Raw genomic sequence first — 13,849 nt, forward strand, 5'->3', positions numbered from 1 at the left:
CTATTATATTCATTTTTTTTTAATTCTTAGGCTCTATGCATAGATAGCGTCGAGTTCCGTTGAAAATATCGAATTGACAAACTCAGCAATCGTAAGGCATTTTTATTATCATGTGAATGCTGAAATTGTTATTTTTGTAATCCTAGACTCATCTTTACGCACAACTGTAGAGCCACGGGAAAAGTTGTGCAAAGTGAGGTGACAGTCGTCGCACCCCACCAGCCCTCCCATTTCAATCCCCAAGGTGCACGTTCACTAAGATCATAATCTGAGTAACGTTGGTATGTTTAGCCAGCTCCCTCTTCGCATTAAATTTCACTTCAGATAGATGAACCATTATTACTAGCGTGCAATAACATCCCATCCCGCTATCGGGCCGCCCCTCCTGCAGCGTCGACCGTCCCATTCCCGTCGCTCGCAAGTTCGCTGTGAAAGGCAGCAATACCTCAGCGTTTTATAACACCGTAAATGAGTGCGAAAGTTCACTTTAAGCACGCACTGGCCTCACACTCAAGGCCGAAACACGGCGAATTCGCGGGCGCCATGTTGCTTTTGATGAACTCCCGTATTTCGAGTCCCGCAACGTACCCGCAACAGATCAAACGACGAAATGTAAACCCAGCCGCCCCTATAACTAAAACCAAGGTAGAAATCAACGAAGAGCGCTCTGCCTAAACCACAAGGAACTGCTTCGCCCGGCGGCCATGTTTTCACATCTTCACACAAAGATGGCGGCGCCCAGTAATGTCGTTCCGGAGATACGGCGCTCCAAAAATTCCCGTTTTTTTTTTTTTTTTCATCAACTTGCACAAGCGGTTTGACGCCTCAGTACTCAAAAGTTTTTTTCTTCAGGACTTTGCAGTGGCTTTCGATGAGAAAATTTTAAAACCGCACGGACTATAACATGTGGAACCCGACATTGTGACTTTCGAAAAAACTATCTCGGGGACAATTTTATGCGGGTTTTTTATGGAATAATTAATCAATTAAACCTTTACAAACAGCATCACCTTGGCGGTGTTGGAAAATTATGCTGTCAGTAAGCATTTTTCGCCACTGAAACTGACGGGAGTGTTAAAATACTTGCCTCTCAGACTGTTTGGGAGCAGTTTGGCGCAATTTTTGCAATTTTTAAGCTTTTGGAGCAGCCTGGCGCAGGAAAACAAATTTGTATCAAATCTGCGCAATATGCGCAGCTGTCTCACCCCTGCTTGCCGTACATGCTTGCAGACAGCGTGCAAGCAACACTGCAAGGCGTGGGAGGCTAAAGCCAGCAGCAGGTGAAAGTGGATAGGAACCTGGTGGCCACAGCCAACGAGTTCGACGTGCCAAGAAATTTCTAGCACACGTACACGTTATGTCAAAACAGAATTATGCGACCAGCAATTCCAGTGCAGCTGTACTGCTATGAACCACAAGTTCCCTTGCGGGCACTCTAAAGCTAAAATGGCAGAGTAATGGGGGTGCTCACCAAAGGGCTTGACCAGAGAGCAGAGAAACTCTTTCCACTCCTCGTCATCACACTCGGTGTCGTACATGTCAGTGGTGATGTCGGGTGCGATGAACTGAGCCTCGATGCACTCCAGCGGGGTGTCGTGAAGAGGCAGCTTGGATCGGGTTCGCTCAGCGATGACCCCCTCCTGCAAGGATAAGGGGTCACGGCACAGACACTTGTGCACTCACTACCGGGGTCTGCGTATTCCCCCACTAGTCTCCCTACACAAACAAACACATACGTGGGGGTGCCCAAAAACTTTTACAAAGAAATGTGCTATTCAGAATGACTGAACAACCTACACTTGCGTGTGAGACAAACTACTTACTGCTACTACTTTTGTGATTGCAGTTTGTTACATATGCTACAATAATGATGGTGCTATGAGCAAGTTATTCTGCTATCTAAGGTGTTGCTACACATATCATTCTTGCCTTAGCATTGCTGTTACATGTACCCTTTCAATATGAAATATGTAGTACTTGTGAGTCGAGTTTCATCTTCACTGCCTGCGTCTGTGGTCTCATATTAATTTGTGCATTTAATTAATTTTACAACTGTCAAGTGCTAGCTTGACACAGTTGCTTGGCATAAATTCACTTTTGCCACATTATCTAGGCCTGCCTGTTTTTAGCACAGCATTCATGGTGGTGTCTTGGGGACAAGAGATACAGGCAATTCTAAGGCTTCTGCACACAGAACGCATATAGCGGATCTCAAAGGCATGCCTGCAAACACTCGCATGGAACCATGGTATGTGCTAGGTTGTGCCCCTATGAGATGATGTTGTAGTGCAACACTTCTTAAACAATGGAACTTCCCTGGTTTCATTATTTGCACATTCATTTGCATTGTGTATTTCCATTTTATTTTTTTTTCTGCATTTTCCATTTGCCACAATATGCAGTTTGGTGCACAAAGAAAACAAGTAATGCAAGCAGTTATGCAAACATCGAACATATTGTGTTGAGTGCCAAACATTATAGCAAAATGCTCCTTTTTTTTCACAAAATTTTATATACCGGTTGCTTTATCACTGTCATGGTTTCTAGTATAGTAATAAAGAAAAAGAAAGTATCAACATTCAGCTGAAAGTTTCCACATTATTACACAAAATTATTTACAGAATATCACGGCAAAAATCAGCTCAGCCCGACGCATCAGCCCCTTTTTTCATTCACTTATGCCACCTTGACGTTGTTACTCATTGATATGCACAACACGGTAACCATTTGCTCCGAGTACAGCTCCCAGCTTTTTTTCAGTTCAAAGAAAAAAAAAATTATAAATAAATGAATAAAAGGCAACCAACCCCAATTACAGTTGAACCTCATTATAACAAACACTGATATAGCGAATTATCGGCTATAGTGAACTAAATATGAAGTTTGATAGGTCATGCCTCATTTCAATGACACACTCTTTTATAACGAAAGTGAAACTGTGACAGCCGCGCGCACTATCGGATATAACGAATAAATATTTAGCAAGGAGGCTGAGACTTGGAAGAATTCCTGGCGTCCGAAAATGCAAAAGCAGAAAAGTTCCATTTTGTTTATGAACACTGTGAAAAACTTCATCCTGCTCAGTGCTGTGAATACCCACCAGACAAAGATCCCAATCTTCCCCTAAAAAATAGGAACGCAGGCATGTTTGGTCAAATGAACTTTGTTCTGTTGTAATTTCTCGTTTCATGTTCTGGTTCATTGAGCATGAAATGCCACAATAGAAACATAAGAGTTACCTTGTTTATAGTATGTTCGAAAATTAAAATAATGCGTTTTTGTATCAAGGATTTTTGCGGGAGCCACATCACCGACTGGTTTGAACCGATTTTTAGTTCTACCGTTACAATGAATATCGGATATAACGAACGAAATTACTGTCCTCATACTACTTCGTTAAATGAGGCTCGACTGTACTGGCAACGTGCTTTCCTGCTCCCACGTGCACAACCATGTGAATGTGGCTGAAAAAAAGAGCCGCATGCCTGGCTTCCTCACGCTGCTTGCCTTTTCCGCAGCAGCAGGAGAGCCTGGCGCTGCTGCTGCATCAGCTGGTACCTGCTTTTCGGGACTCTCCCACACGCCGTCCGGGTAAGGAGGCGAGAACGGTGGGGCGCTTGTTGCCACCGAAGAAGGGGGCTCCGTGTCGTCTTCGCTCTGTACGAGGGCGTTTCATTCAAGAGACGGGAAAGAGAGGAAAAATGCTGCTGCGCACTATTACACGGGAAAGCACCAAGCAAAGTCTCGTTATTTTTTTCAGGTGTACAGCCAAAGCAACTCCTGAACAAGGCCGGACAATACAAGTCCCCAGTTTCAGTTAGCCCTTTGAGACATGCACCACAACTTACGAGAAAGCGTGAAAATTTCTGCGTTTTTTTGCTCACTTTTCCAGTCCAGTTTTTGTACTCCTTGATCCAATCGATCTGGCTAAGAGTTGAACCAACATCATTTTCTGAGTAATAGCACTTGTCATTCAGCCATAACACTTTTTAGTAATAACGCCTGGCGATTTGAACCTCTGGGCAGCTGCAGCTTACACTAGAAGAAAATTCCGAACAGAAGAAACCTGAAGAAAATCTGAGCAGAAGAAAAGTCTAAATGATTCAGACACCCTAACTATTTAAACAAAAGCTTTCAACAAAAATTACAGATGGCAAAACAAACAGCAGATTGATAAGCAAGCTTAAGTGCTGAAAAAAAAAAAAAAAGAAAGAAAACACTGACAAAATATTTCTGTTAAATATAAGGGCAGCATGTCATTCCCTGTCATTCTCCTGGCTTGCCTGGCCCTTATTTAGCTGAGTTCAGGGCCAGAGCACTGGTCCATTGCCCACTGCAGGCCCTCCTCCCACCCCACGTACCTCTTCCGACGCTGGCTGGTACTCGTCATCGGAGCTGCTGTCATCTGGGAACTCCTGCTGCAGCAACTGCTGTGAGGTGCTCGGTGGGGTCACCTTCATCGGAGACACAGGCCACAGGAGCTGCGCAGGGAAAAGCATCGGGTAACACACGCCCTGCACTACACACTATCAACACGTGCAAGTACATACTGCACCACCAAGGCCCACCATGTCCGGAAAACCTTTCCCAATGCTTGCGTCTGAAAGTGTTTTTATTAGTACCCCCATAACCTTGTGAATGAGCAAAAATGCAATAATAAGAGCACCGGGGGCTTTTATTCCCCAGTAATTTAAATGTATAAATAACATGCTACACTTTACATGCATATCATGCTAGACTTTACATGCTTTTGTAATCAGATACAGACCGGGCCAGCCACAAAACAAAATGAACAACCAGGTTTTGTCTTGTCGCCTGCTCCGCACAATGCAGTGCATTCGAAAATTCACGGCTGACTTACGTGAGGCTGCTTCTCCATGATCTCCCTTGCTTTGGCCCTGGTGAACTTTGGCTCAAAGGGCTGCGACTCGAGGTCTACACCGGCCGCTTCGGCTGCCACTTGAGACAGGGAGCTCTTCTGTAGCATGGCTAGGACACGGGTGTTTGTGACCACTTTCTGCAAGAAGGAGAGGCAGCAACCATTATTACTGTGCAAGAGCAATGAACACAACGTTTTTTTTTTTTTTTTTTCGCTCTAGGACAATTCATTCTTCGGTGCTGTGTCGCAAGCTACCAGCCACGTTATATTGGCTTCGCGACGTGTTTCAGCTGGCAGTTGGTCTTGAAAGCAAAAACAACGGCGTTACAATGTGCAACAGCCACACTGTAACTGTCAACATCTGTCCTGGCTGCTACTTTGGCCAATGGGAGGTTCCCGTTTAAGCCCATTCCCATTTCGACCTTCTCGTTTGTTCCCTCCCGCTTCAACCTGGTACAAAACGAACTTCCCGTTTCTTATTTTCCCATTTAGCCCCTTCCCGGAATAACGTATCCAGTTTGACTCAGGTGACTCGGACCGAGGCATGCAATTTTTGAAATTAAAGTTACGTCCAACGTAACCGTAAGTAAAAAATTACTTGCATCCGCTGTAACCTGAAAATTTAATTGAAGTTACTTAAACATATCCCACCGTAAAAAAACATACCACTGTTTATGAAACCTTTTTTTAAATGTGTGTAAACAGCGGAGCAGGAGGCGGGGGAATGGGGGGAGCGCAGCAAGAAAAAGAAAGAACTGCTGTACGGAAACCATGATCTCCCAAGATGAGATAGCTGCTAGGTAGTTTTAGAAGCTCTCCCATCATTCATTCCTGGGCAGTGCCTTTAATCTCATCCTGTTCCATGTGGCACGGTGCGGCGGCATCTGACCTTTGGAGGGGCAAGCATACTCGCAATAAGATAGACTGAACAGTAATACTATTTTGCTTTTAACAATAATTACAAAAGATTACAAAGAGGGCTGGTGATGACTCTTACGCCACGGCGCAGCATGCAGTGGGGCAAAGTTTCATTTCGGGGCGAAATTCGCGTATTACCCACCACCAATTTTCCTCCTAAGCTTCGTGGGGAGACAGAGAGGAGGAGATTATGTGGAATGACATAGCAGGCCTTAGCTCACCTGAGCTTGCCATATTGCAAATGACAGCTCAACGAATGCGTCTGTGCTGCTCCCTGTGCAAAACGACTGGCATTGAATTGGCTTTTATTCGGGGGCACATCGAGGCAGCGCTTCGGAGCAGTTTTGGCGCAATAATGCATTTTGGAGAAGGATGGCACAGGAAAAGCAGAATGGCGCAGTGTGGAGCAAATGAGCAGCACTTCCACCCCTGCCTATGCATTCTAGACTTCAAACTGGTAAAGCAATTAGTAAACATTCCCAGGTTCGATTCCCGACCGCGGCGGCCGCTTTTCTGATGGAGGCGAAAAGCAAAAACGCCCATGTGTACGAGATTTCGGCGCACGTTAAAGATCCCCTGGTGGTCAAAATTAATCCGGAGCCCTCCACTATGGCGCGCCTCATCGCTTGCGTTGCGTCCGCGCGTTAAACCCTACAATCAATCAATTAGTAAACATTCCCAACTCCATAGAGAGTATCTTTAAGATTTCTAGATAAACAACTCACACGATTTGTTCTAAGGGCAGCAAAAGAATAGAGAATGCATGTCAGCTGCGACCAGGGCACGTCACAACGTGGCGACTCCTGTTGTTGTTCATCCCTTGAGTGCAATATAACGCTTTCACTGGGGCTCTCCCCCGGCTCCGAGATGCAATCAGGCATTTGAAGCAATCAGGCATTTGTTTTTCACATATATTTCTACGGCGAGGAGAGTACTCAGACTACCCGCAAACTATCCATAACGAGTCCACGACTGAAAATTGAACAGCTCCACTATTACTTCGAAATGGATATGTTTACAAAGTTACACCACGATGGCACTTTAATCTTACTTGTACTACTGAAATGACTGACCCGTATTATGTTCTTGACATTCTGCACAGTCAGGTTGTTCTTCTCAGCCGTGTCTTCCAAGAAGCGGTCTAGGTCTGTTTCCTCGGGCACCGGCGTCGGCGGGGGCCGCGGCCTCTTGTGTTTCTTCTTGCCTTTGCGCTCTTCCCTGGGCCGCTTGCGCCGATGGCCTGTCGAAGGTGGCGGCGGCGGTTCACAGCTGGAGTCTGCGGCGGTACGAACCACCGGTTTGGCGGAATCGCCTTCGCCATCCGGCTGCTGATTCGCGGTGTCTCGCACGCGCTGCCCGCCTTCAGACGACGAGGTAGAAGGCGTGATATTGCAGCATTCCGAGCCGCTCTCTGCAGTCTCCGGTGCCTCGTCCTGTTCGCAGATGACAAGCGGCGGGCCGCCGTCCACCCCAGGACTCCTTCGGCCGGTATTCAGCACATCCGTCCCATCCGGCGCGATTGAAGTCGAGCCACCGGTCTCGGGTTGCCCTGTATATAAGCGTTCATTTTGAAAGCCCTCGAGTACACAGAGTAAAACAACGCTTACAACCCTGCCCAAGATGCTGCTCGTACCCTAAGGAACATAAAAGCGACGCAAGATAATGTCTTTAGTTTAAAACATGCAGTGCGATCTTCAAAGTCGCGTTTGTCGCCTCGAGAAGACGACTTCCTTTTCTGAAGCTCCAAGCTTGACACTAAACTAAGATAATAAGTCTTCATGCAAGCAGAATTTGCGCGCAGTGCTACCGAAAAAACGACGCGGAGCAAAAAGCTCACCGGTTGTCGAAGTGACGGGCGGCATTCCTTCAGTTTCTTGCACTCTGCCGTCGGAATCGCTGGACATTTCGATCCGAGGTGCTGAGATGCTAGCCGCTTGCCGCTACTACACCGTGAGTTAACGTCAAGATTTGATCGTCGGTAGGACGCATGCACGCCTGGGTGGAATTCGGAACCGATTCCAAAACTCATTAGCAGATTGAGCATGGACAATCATGTTTCGCGCGACCTAACATCATTCTCGTGCCGTGGTGAGCTTTCACCACAGAACAGGGAGGGTTTCACGAGCCTTCGGCAGTCAGCGTCACTTTTGGCATACAACAACCACAACAACACAAAAAGCGAAAACTGCGAAAACCTTGTAGCTGCCGACTACAGCACCGTAAATAAAAATGACAAAATATATTTACCTAAGCGCAAAAAAATAACACACTAAAAAGCTCTTCTAGCGTTAAATTGAAGGGTATATTTGTTTCACAGTAATGCATTTATTTTTCGATCATTGAAGCCACTGTGTCGCTAGGATCGCAAGTACCATAGTTGGCGTTGGCACGGGATGACCGTCATGATTAGCGGACCTGTTATTTGGAAGTAAATTGCATTGCCCTGTTGATCTGAAATTCATCTTACTCTCAAGTTAAAAGGAAAACAGACCACCCCAACAAAGTAAGGTCACAACTACTGAGCAATATTTCCTTTCAGAGGCTTATTGCTCGTGTGCTTTACCCGTCGACCCAGGCTGTCTGCAAATGAACTCTGTCGTATTTTCGATTCGGTTAGTGAATTTTGCGTGTGAACTTATCCGAGCAGTAAGGATATCTGCGGTTAGTTCTCGTAATGCGGGTATTGCCCCGATGTATTGCCTCATTAACCGTGGGCGTTCTTGTTTATTCATTCACAGGGAAGCCTACAATGCCAAAAAAGTTCGGCACCAACACAAAGTCGGCCGAAGCCCGAGCTAAAAAGGAAGCTGTCAAGACAGCTGAAAAAGAAAAGAAAGAAAGGGCTGAGCAAGAAGCCCTCTGGGCAGATGATGACAAGCACATTGCCAGAAAACAACAGAGAAAGGTGAGCACAATACCAGCTGTTCAGCCAAGCAGCCGCCGTATACAGTCCCTTTTCCCGACGCCGTCGTTTAAGCTGACCATACGTGTGAATAGTCGCTATAAAGTTGTAATTCACCTATCCACCTAGCCCCTTACATCAGCTCTTTACAGCTAATTTAGTCCGATTTCACAATAAAGAGCTGTTCGCACCGTATGACGTGCCTTCACTGCTTGTCTGCAAATCATCGTGAACGTGCAATGTAAATGTGTCATAGATGTGATGTTAAAATCTTTTGCAGTCCCACTGACATACCACTGCGGCAGCTCCGCCGAGGCTCTAAACGTTGCCAAACCTTTTCTCAGTCTTTCTCTCTCCCTCATCCCCGCGTAGAACCTATTTCTAGCGAAATGTGCATTAAACCATAGCGAACAAAACCAAATCCATGTGCTATTGTTTTTTTATTTATTCAGAATACCCCCCCTAAAGGCCCTCTCGCAGGAGGGTATTACACAGGAGGGACAAAATTATTAGTTCAGACGAAATTCATTACCTACTGTGGTGTTAATGCTCTCTGTTTAAGTACTGATTTAAATTTGAGGTTCTAGTTAAGGCTGTGTCGTCAAAATCTGTCCAGACAGAAGGATAAGAAATGCTAAAGTACCGCCCAGACAGAACCCCGAGGAAGTAGCTACGAGTTTCATCCAGATGGAATGGCAGCTGTCACTAAATTTTCGTCCAGGCGGAACGCCATCTTTATGCTCGCTTAAAAACTCGCAGTGCGAGCAGTTTGTCTTTCGTTTTAGCCCAACTGGCCAAACCGCTTCCACTCACTGACTAGTCAGAGTCACTGTTGCTTATTAATTCGTATTGATACTTACTGACAATCGCACGTAACTCTAGCTCTGTTCAGACGTAATTCCAAGCCACATTTCACACCCACTTGGGCAGTCTGTCTTGACTTTAACCCAAATGGCCAAATCGCTTCCACTCACTGACTAGCCAGAGTCACTGCTAATAATTACACATGATGGGATGTAACCCTAGCGATGGCCATGTCGGCTGTGGATTCAGTAAGTGGTAGTGGTTCAGCAGGCTGGGTAAAAATTGAGACCAACTGCTGTCACTGCGTAAATTGTAAAGCACATGTGTAGTGTAGCTATCACAAAATGCTAGCCACAGCCACCGGTCAAAAAATAAAGAAACAATTTGGGGGAGTTGAACCCGGGACCATGACATGCACAGGTGGAGACGTATCCTCTATAGACTGCACCAATGACCACAATGGCCCTGGCGTCTGATTAGCAGTATTTGGAAGTTTTCATTTCGTCTGGACGGAACTTTAGTGACAACTACCATCCCGTCTGGACGGAATGCTAGATACTGCCTTTAGTTAAAGGTAAATCGTTGCAGTGAACAGCACGCTGAAGCTTGGATACATTAAAAGTGAAAGTGTGAGATGAAAATGAGGCTATGTTTGATTTGAATATCCCCATTTTCATGGAACACGGTGCCAGATAAGTAGGCCAGAGTGACACACCCTCGTGAGGGGAGTAATGCCAGTCCCGCTCTTCAAGGGGAGGGACAGTTCTCTGTTGCCCTACCTTCACTAACATGAAGGGCAGAATGAGGAGGGGAGTATTCAATAAACTCTTTTCATCTACAGTTCGAATGAATTTTTTTCATCTCCAGTTCGCCATGGGAAGCTCATAACTGTGCTGTAATGCGTGTAATAACTGCAAGCAATGCGTGTGCCTTGCAGGAGGAGAAGGACAAGAAGAAAACGGAGCAGCTTGAAAAGAAGGCGGCGCTCAAGCAGATGTACGATGAAGAGATGAACAGCATCAAGGCGGCCAAGGCACGAGCCGAGAAGGTGACCAGGGCAGACATTGCAGCACTCGCTGAGAGGCAGCAGCAGAGTGAGTACAGGACAGTGGAGCATCTTGCTGCTTTACTGCTTTCGCAGTAAATGTCCTTTGCTGTTACTTTTTTTCTCTAATTGCGTCACGGAAACTTGCTCCTACTGTACAATACGTAGCTCGTGCTCCCTTTGGGTGATGACTTTTTCATCTACTACACCTTCTTCAAGTGTTTGACATGTTTGAGTGTTTCTACTGCAGTGCCATTGTTCAAACTATGAAACAAACAAGCAAAGAATCAACATTGCTTCAACATGGGTCTGCCTTGTTACCAAGTTTGTATTTACTGTGGTTGGTGTGGTTGCATCACGAGTTTTACATCTACGAATTCCCTGTGTTACCCTGCCAACTTTAAAATGTGGCCTTTGTTGCAGCAAAGTTTGGTTTGTACAGCACCTTAAAAATCATTTTGAGTGACTAAGGCGGCATGCTTTATACAAGCCCCGGCCTCACCTGTGTGTTTCTGAGTGCTCATATATATTAGTCACTGCAAGAATTACGGTGGAATTTCATCAGAGACTTGCAGGAGTCAAGTAGTTCCCCTTCTGCAGTTCGTATTTGAACCAGCAGAGTGGTGCAAAGCGGGAGGAGGAATTTTGTCCTGCATGTCAGCATTTTTCATTTGTCATGTGAATTCTCTTCCAGCGCTGAGCAGTCACCATTCACAGCTTTAGACTACCTCAACAGCTTCAAAGCAATTTGGCCAACGTTATATGCATTGGCACAACTCATGCAGATATTAAACTGCAATACGTGAAGTTCATCTTGGGGAAATGCACCAACGTAAATTCTGCTTCTACGAAATTGCGATTTTTTAGATGGGTCTTGCCTTTAAATGAAATTTCCAATTTCTACTTTGGGGAAATGGCAGCCTGCCCCGTAGGTGTGCGTTCTTAAAAATAGGATTCGGCTGGTAAATGTTTCTGCTATTATTGTCCACAGAGGCGCAGAAGAACCCGGAAGACCTGTTGCTGCATGAGAAGCCCCTGGAGGAAAACATCAACCGTGTAATAGTGGAAGGAGATGAAGCCCGGACTGTGGAAGATGCTATCGCTGTACTGAGGCAAGGTTCTGCTTTATCATAAGCCCCTTAATAACCAGTTCCGCCAATTTGCTTTTACACTGGTGCAGCCCCAGTGCTGTCATCCCTGGCGCAAGTCCTATCAGTGTAGCAGGCAATGATGCGCATCGGGGCATGCTACTAAGATGCTGATGCCTGCTTTCAGTACTTATTGTAGTTTCCAGTTTAAGTGTGGAGAAGACAAGGAGTATAATACCCCTGTCACAAGGCAGCTCTTATGATATGTAGAGCAAATGTCATTTGCTCTAAATTTCATTAGTTCAGCGCTACACGAGAATACCGAATGACATTCGAGGCGAATGGCATTTAGCGGCTAAATTAGGTTGGGGAGCTCATTCAGCAGCCAAATGAGTAGCCTTGACAGCAGTGGCGCGTCACTAGGCAAGACAGTTCAGTAATAAACCAAATTATACTGTTCCTAAAAACTGTCAGTAAACTTATATTTTCCCCTTCATATTGTTTTCCAAATAAAGAGACAAACGAGCACTTACAAAAAAAAAAATTACACCATCTTCCCGTAGGGGAACCCTGAGTAGTATGCGAAGCAGCCACGGGGTCGACTGAAGTTTCCATTAGTATTCAGTTCGTCGTTTCCGTTGACGTTCAGCTTTGCGTGCCTTCATTGTATCAGTAGCTTCTTGATGTAGTTTGAATGAGTGAAGGACATAAGGCGCATTCGTAGCACATGCTACTGTCTCGCTTTGTAGCGCAGTGGGAAGAGCGCCATGTACCTCCCGTTGCGGCCAGAGAGTCGTGGGATCGAAACCGGGCGCTGCCTAACTATTTCTTTTTATAGTGGACTGGGCTGACGTCAGCCGAAACGCTGACGGGGCTGAAGAGACGCGCATGCACAGTAGAGTGCGGACGACAAGGGAGGGAGGGACACAGCCCTGAGCATGAGATGCTCCGCATCTAAAAAAAGTCTTGTCGCCAATGTGCGCACTACCGTGATACAGATTATTTGCGGGCTTCTCTCGGCTTGTGATGTCTACGTATGTCAACCAAGTGATTTTCTTCATTTTAACTAAAAAAAGAAGTATCTGTTTTGTTTTCAAGAACTATTGTGTGAAAACATTCTAGACGCACTTGAACCATAATTTTGTGAGCTTGCTAATCGTCATTGCTATCACTACCAAATGACATTTGTTTCGCCATGTAGACCCGCACTGCCAAACCAAATGTCTGTAGCAGCTAATGTCATTCACTTTGAATGAGGTTAGATTTGCCGTGTGACAGGAGTGTAACAAAATCTTGGGCTAGCTAGGTTTGTTCCTCTGCCAGCACTCGGGATGCCATTGCATATTGTTTGCTATGCCCCTCTGTTTCTTTGGCCTTGGAAGCCATCGCAATAGGCTTGTGTGCTGGCATGCAGTGTGCAGGACGCCCCGGTGGACAGGCACCCCGAGAGGAGGGCCAAGGCAGCCTACGATGCGTTTGAGAAGGCCAACCTGCCCCTGCTCAAGGCGGAGAACCCGAACCTGCGGCTCTCCCAGCTGAAGCAGATGATCCGCAAGGACTGGATGAAGTCGCCCGAGAACCCACTCAACCAGATACACGCCGCCCGCAAGTGCTGAGGGCACAGACGCACATCCCTTAGTTACTGCCTGTCACTTGTCAGGCATCACAGGCTTGCTGAAACTGACTGCGGTGATAAGTTGTGGGGCTGCTGTGTCGAGGGAGAACATTGGGCCACCCCCCACCATTGGCGGCCCGTGGTGTTTTAACGTGTGCGCACAATTTCAAGGTTTCTTGTCACGGACTTCACCTGCTGCAGTGGCCACTGGTAACGAGTGTTCAGTGGTGCGAGAAGGTCCTTGGTATTGAATACTTTTAGATGCAAGCAGAGAAGATATTTAATGAGCAGATTTGTTTATTTCATTTTTAACCCTTCACAGAACGAGTGCGAAGCTTATAAATAAAGCGTAACAAGCGCTGTGGGTTGCTCTCAAGATGCAAAACCAGTGGAGTTTCACACTTTGCATTGTTACAAAAATTTCAGCTTTTTTCCTTCGTTAGTGAGAATTGTGGGATGTGCCAGATTGCTAAATACTAGATCTCTTAGTGGGCACTAACTTGCTGCTGTTGTGAACGGAAATGAACTGAGTGAAAACGAGAAAATTGTTTCCTTTTATTCACCCCATAGTTTAGCTCTCTTAAACTTGTGTTTCGAG

General features: G+C 46.0%; 2 protein-coding genes across 10 annotated transcripts in view; one reads left to right on the top strand and one right to left on the bottom strand.

The window, feature by feature from the left end:
- The window catches only part of Mute (gon-4 like protein muscle wasted), a 47,942-nt gene extending 39,973 nt beyond the window's left edge, over window positions 1-7,969 (bottom strand). For 3 of the 8 annotated variants that reach the window (XM_077699943.1, XM_077699941.1, XM_077699939.1), the window contains exons 1-6: window positions 7,635-7,967; window positions 6,871-7,346; window positions 4,862-5,017; window positions 4,362-4,481; window positions 3,499-3,657; window positions 1,472-1,640 (exon numbers count right to left, since the gene is read on the bottom strand). In XM_077699943.1, coding sequence (XP_077556069.1) covers window positions 1,472-1,640; window positions 3,499-3,657; window positions 4,362-4,481; window positions 4,862-5,017; window positions 6,871-7,346; window positions 7,635-7,701 — 1,147 coding nt within the window. In that variant the 5' untranslated portion in view covers window positions 7,702-7,967. Of the gene's footprint in view, window positions 1-1,471; window positions 1,641-3,498; window positions 3,658-4,361; window positions 4,482-4,861; window positions 5,018-6,870; window positions 7,347-7,634 lie in introns of all 8 variants that reach the window. The other 5 variants (XM_077699946.1, XM_077699945.1, XM_077699944.1 and 2 more) reach the window with 4 other exon arrangements.
- A 172-nt stretch (window positions 7,970-8,141) lies between these two features.
- LOC144170266 (coiled-coil domain-containing protein 124) lies at window positions 8,142-13,788 on the top strand. 2 transcript variants are annotated; one of them, XM_077699951.1, is made up of 5 exons: window positions 8,142-8,300; window positions 8,536-8,702; window positions 10,441-10,597; window positions 11,540-11,660; window positions 13,051-13,788. In XM_077699951.1, exons 2-5 carry the CDS (start codon window positions 8,547-8,549, stop codon window positions 13,250-13,252), a joined length of 636 nt encoding a protein of 211 aa, XP_077556077.1. In that variant the 5' UTR covers window positions 8,142-8,300; window positions 8,536-8,546; the 3' UTR covers window positions 13,253-13,788. The 2 variants fall into 2 exon arrangements, with proteins under 2 accessions (XP_077556077.1, XP_077556078.1); XM_077699952.1 differs by having other exon boundaries at window positions 8,171-8,409.
- Window positions 13,789-13,849: the final 61 nt, after the last annotated feature.

The sequence above is a fragment of the Haemaphysalis longicornis genome, unplaced genomic scaffold (assembly GCF_048455015.1).
Source record: "Haemaphysalis longicornis isolate Haplotype H1 unplaced genomic scaffold, Haemaphysalis longicornis Haplotype H1 scaffold_2, whole genome shotgun sequence".
Classification (NCBI taxonomy): domain Eukaryota; kingdom Metazoa; phylum Arthropoda; class Arachnida; order Ixodida; family Ixodidae; genus Haemaphysalis; species Haemaphysalis longicornis.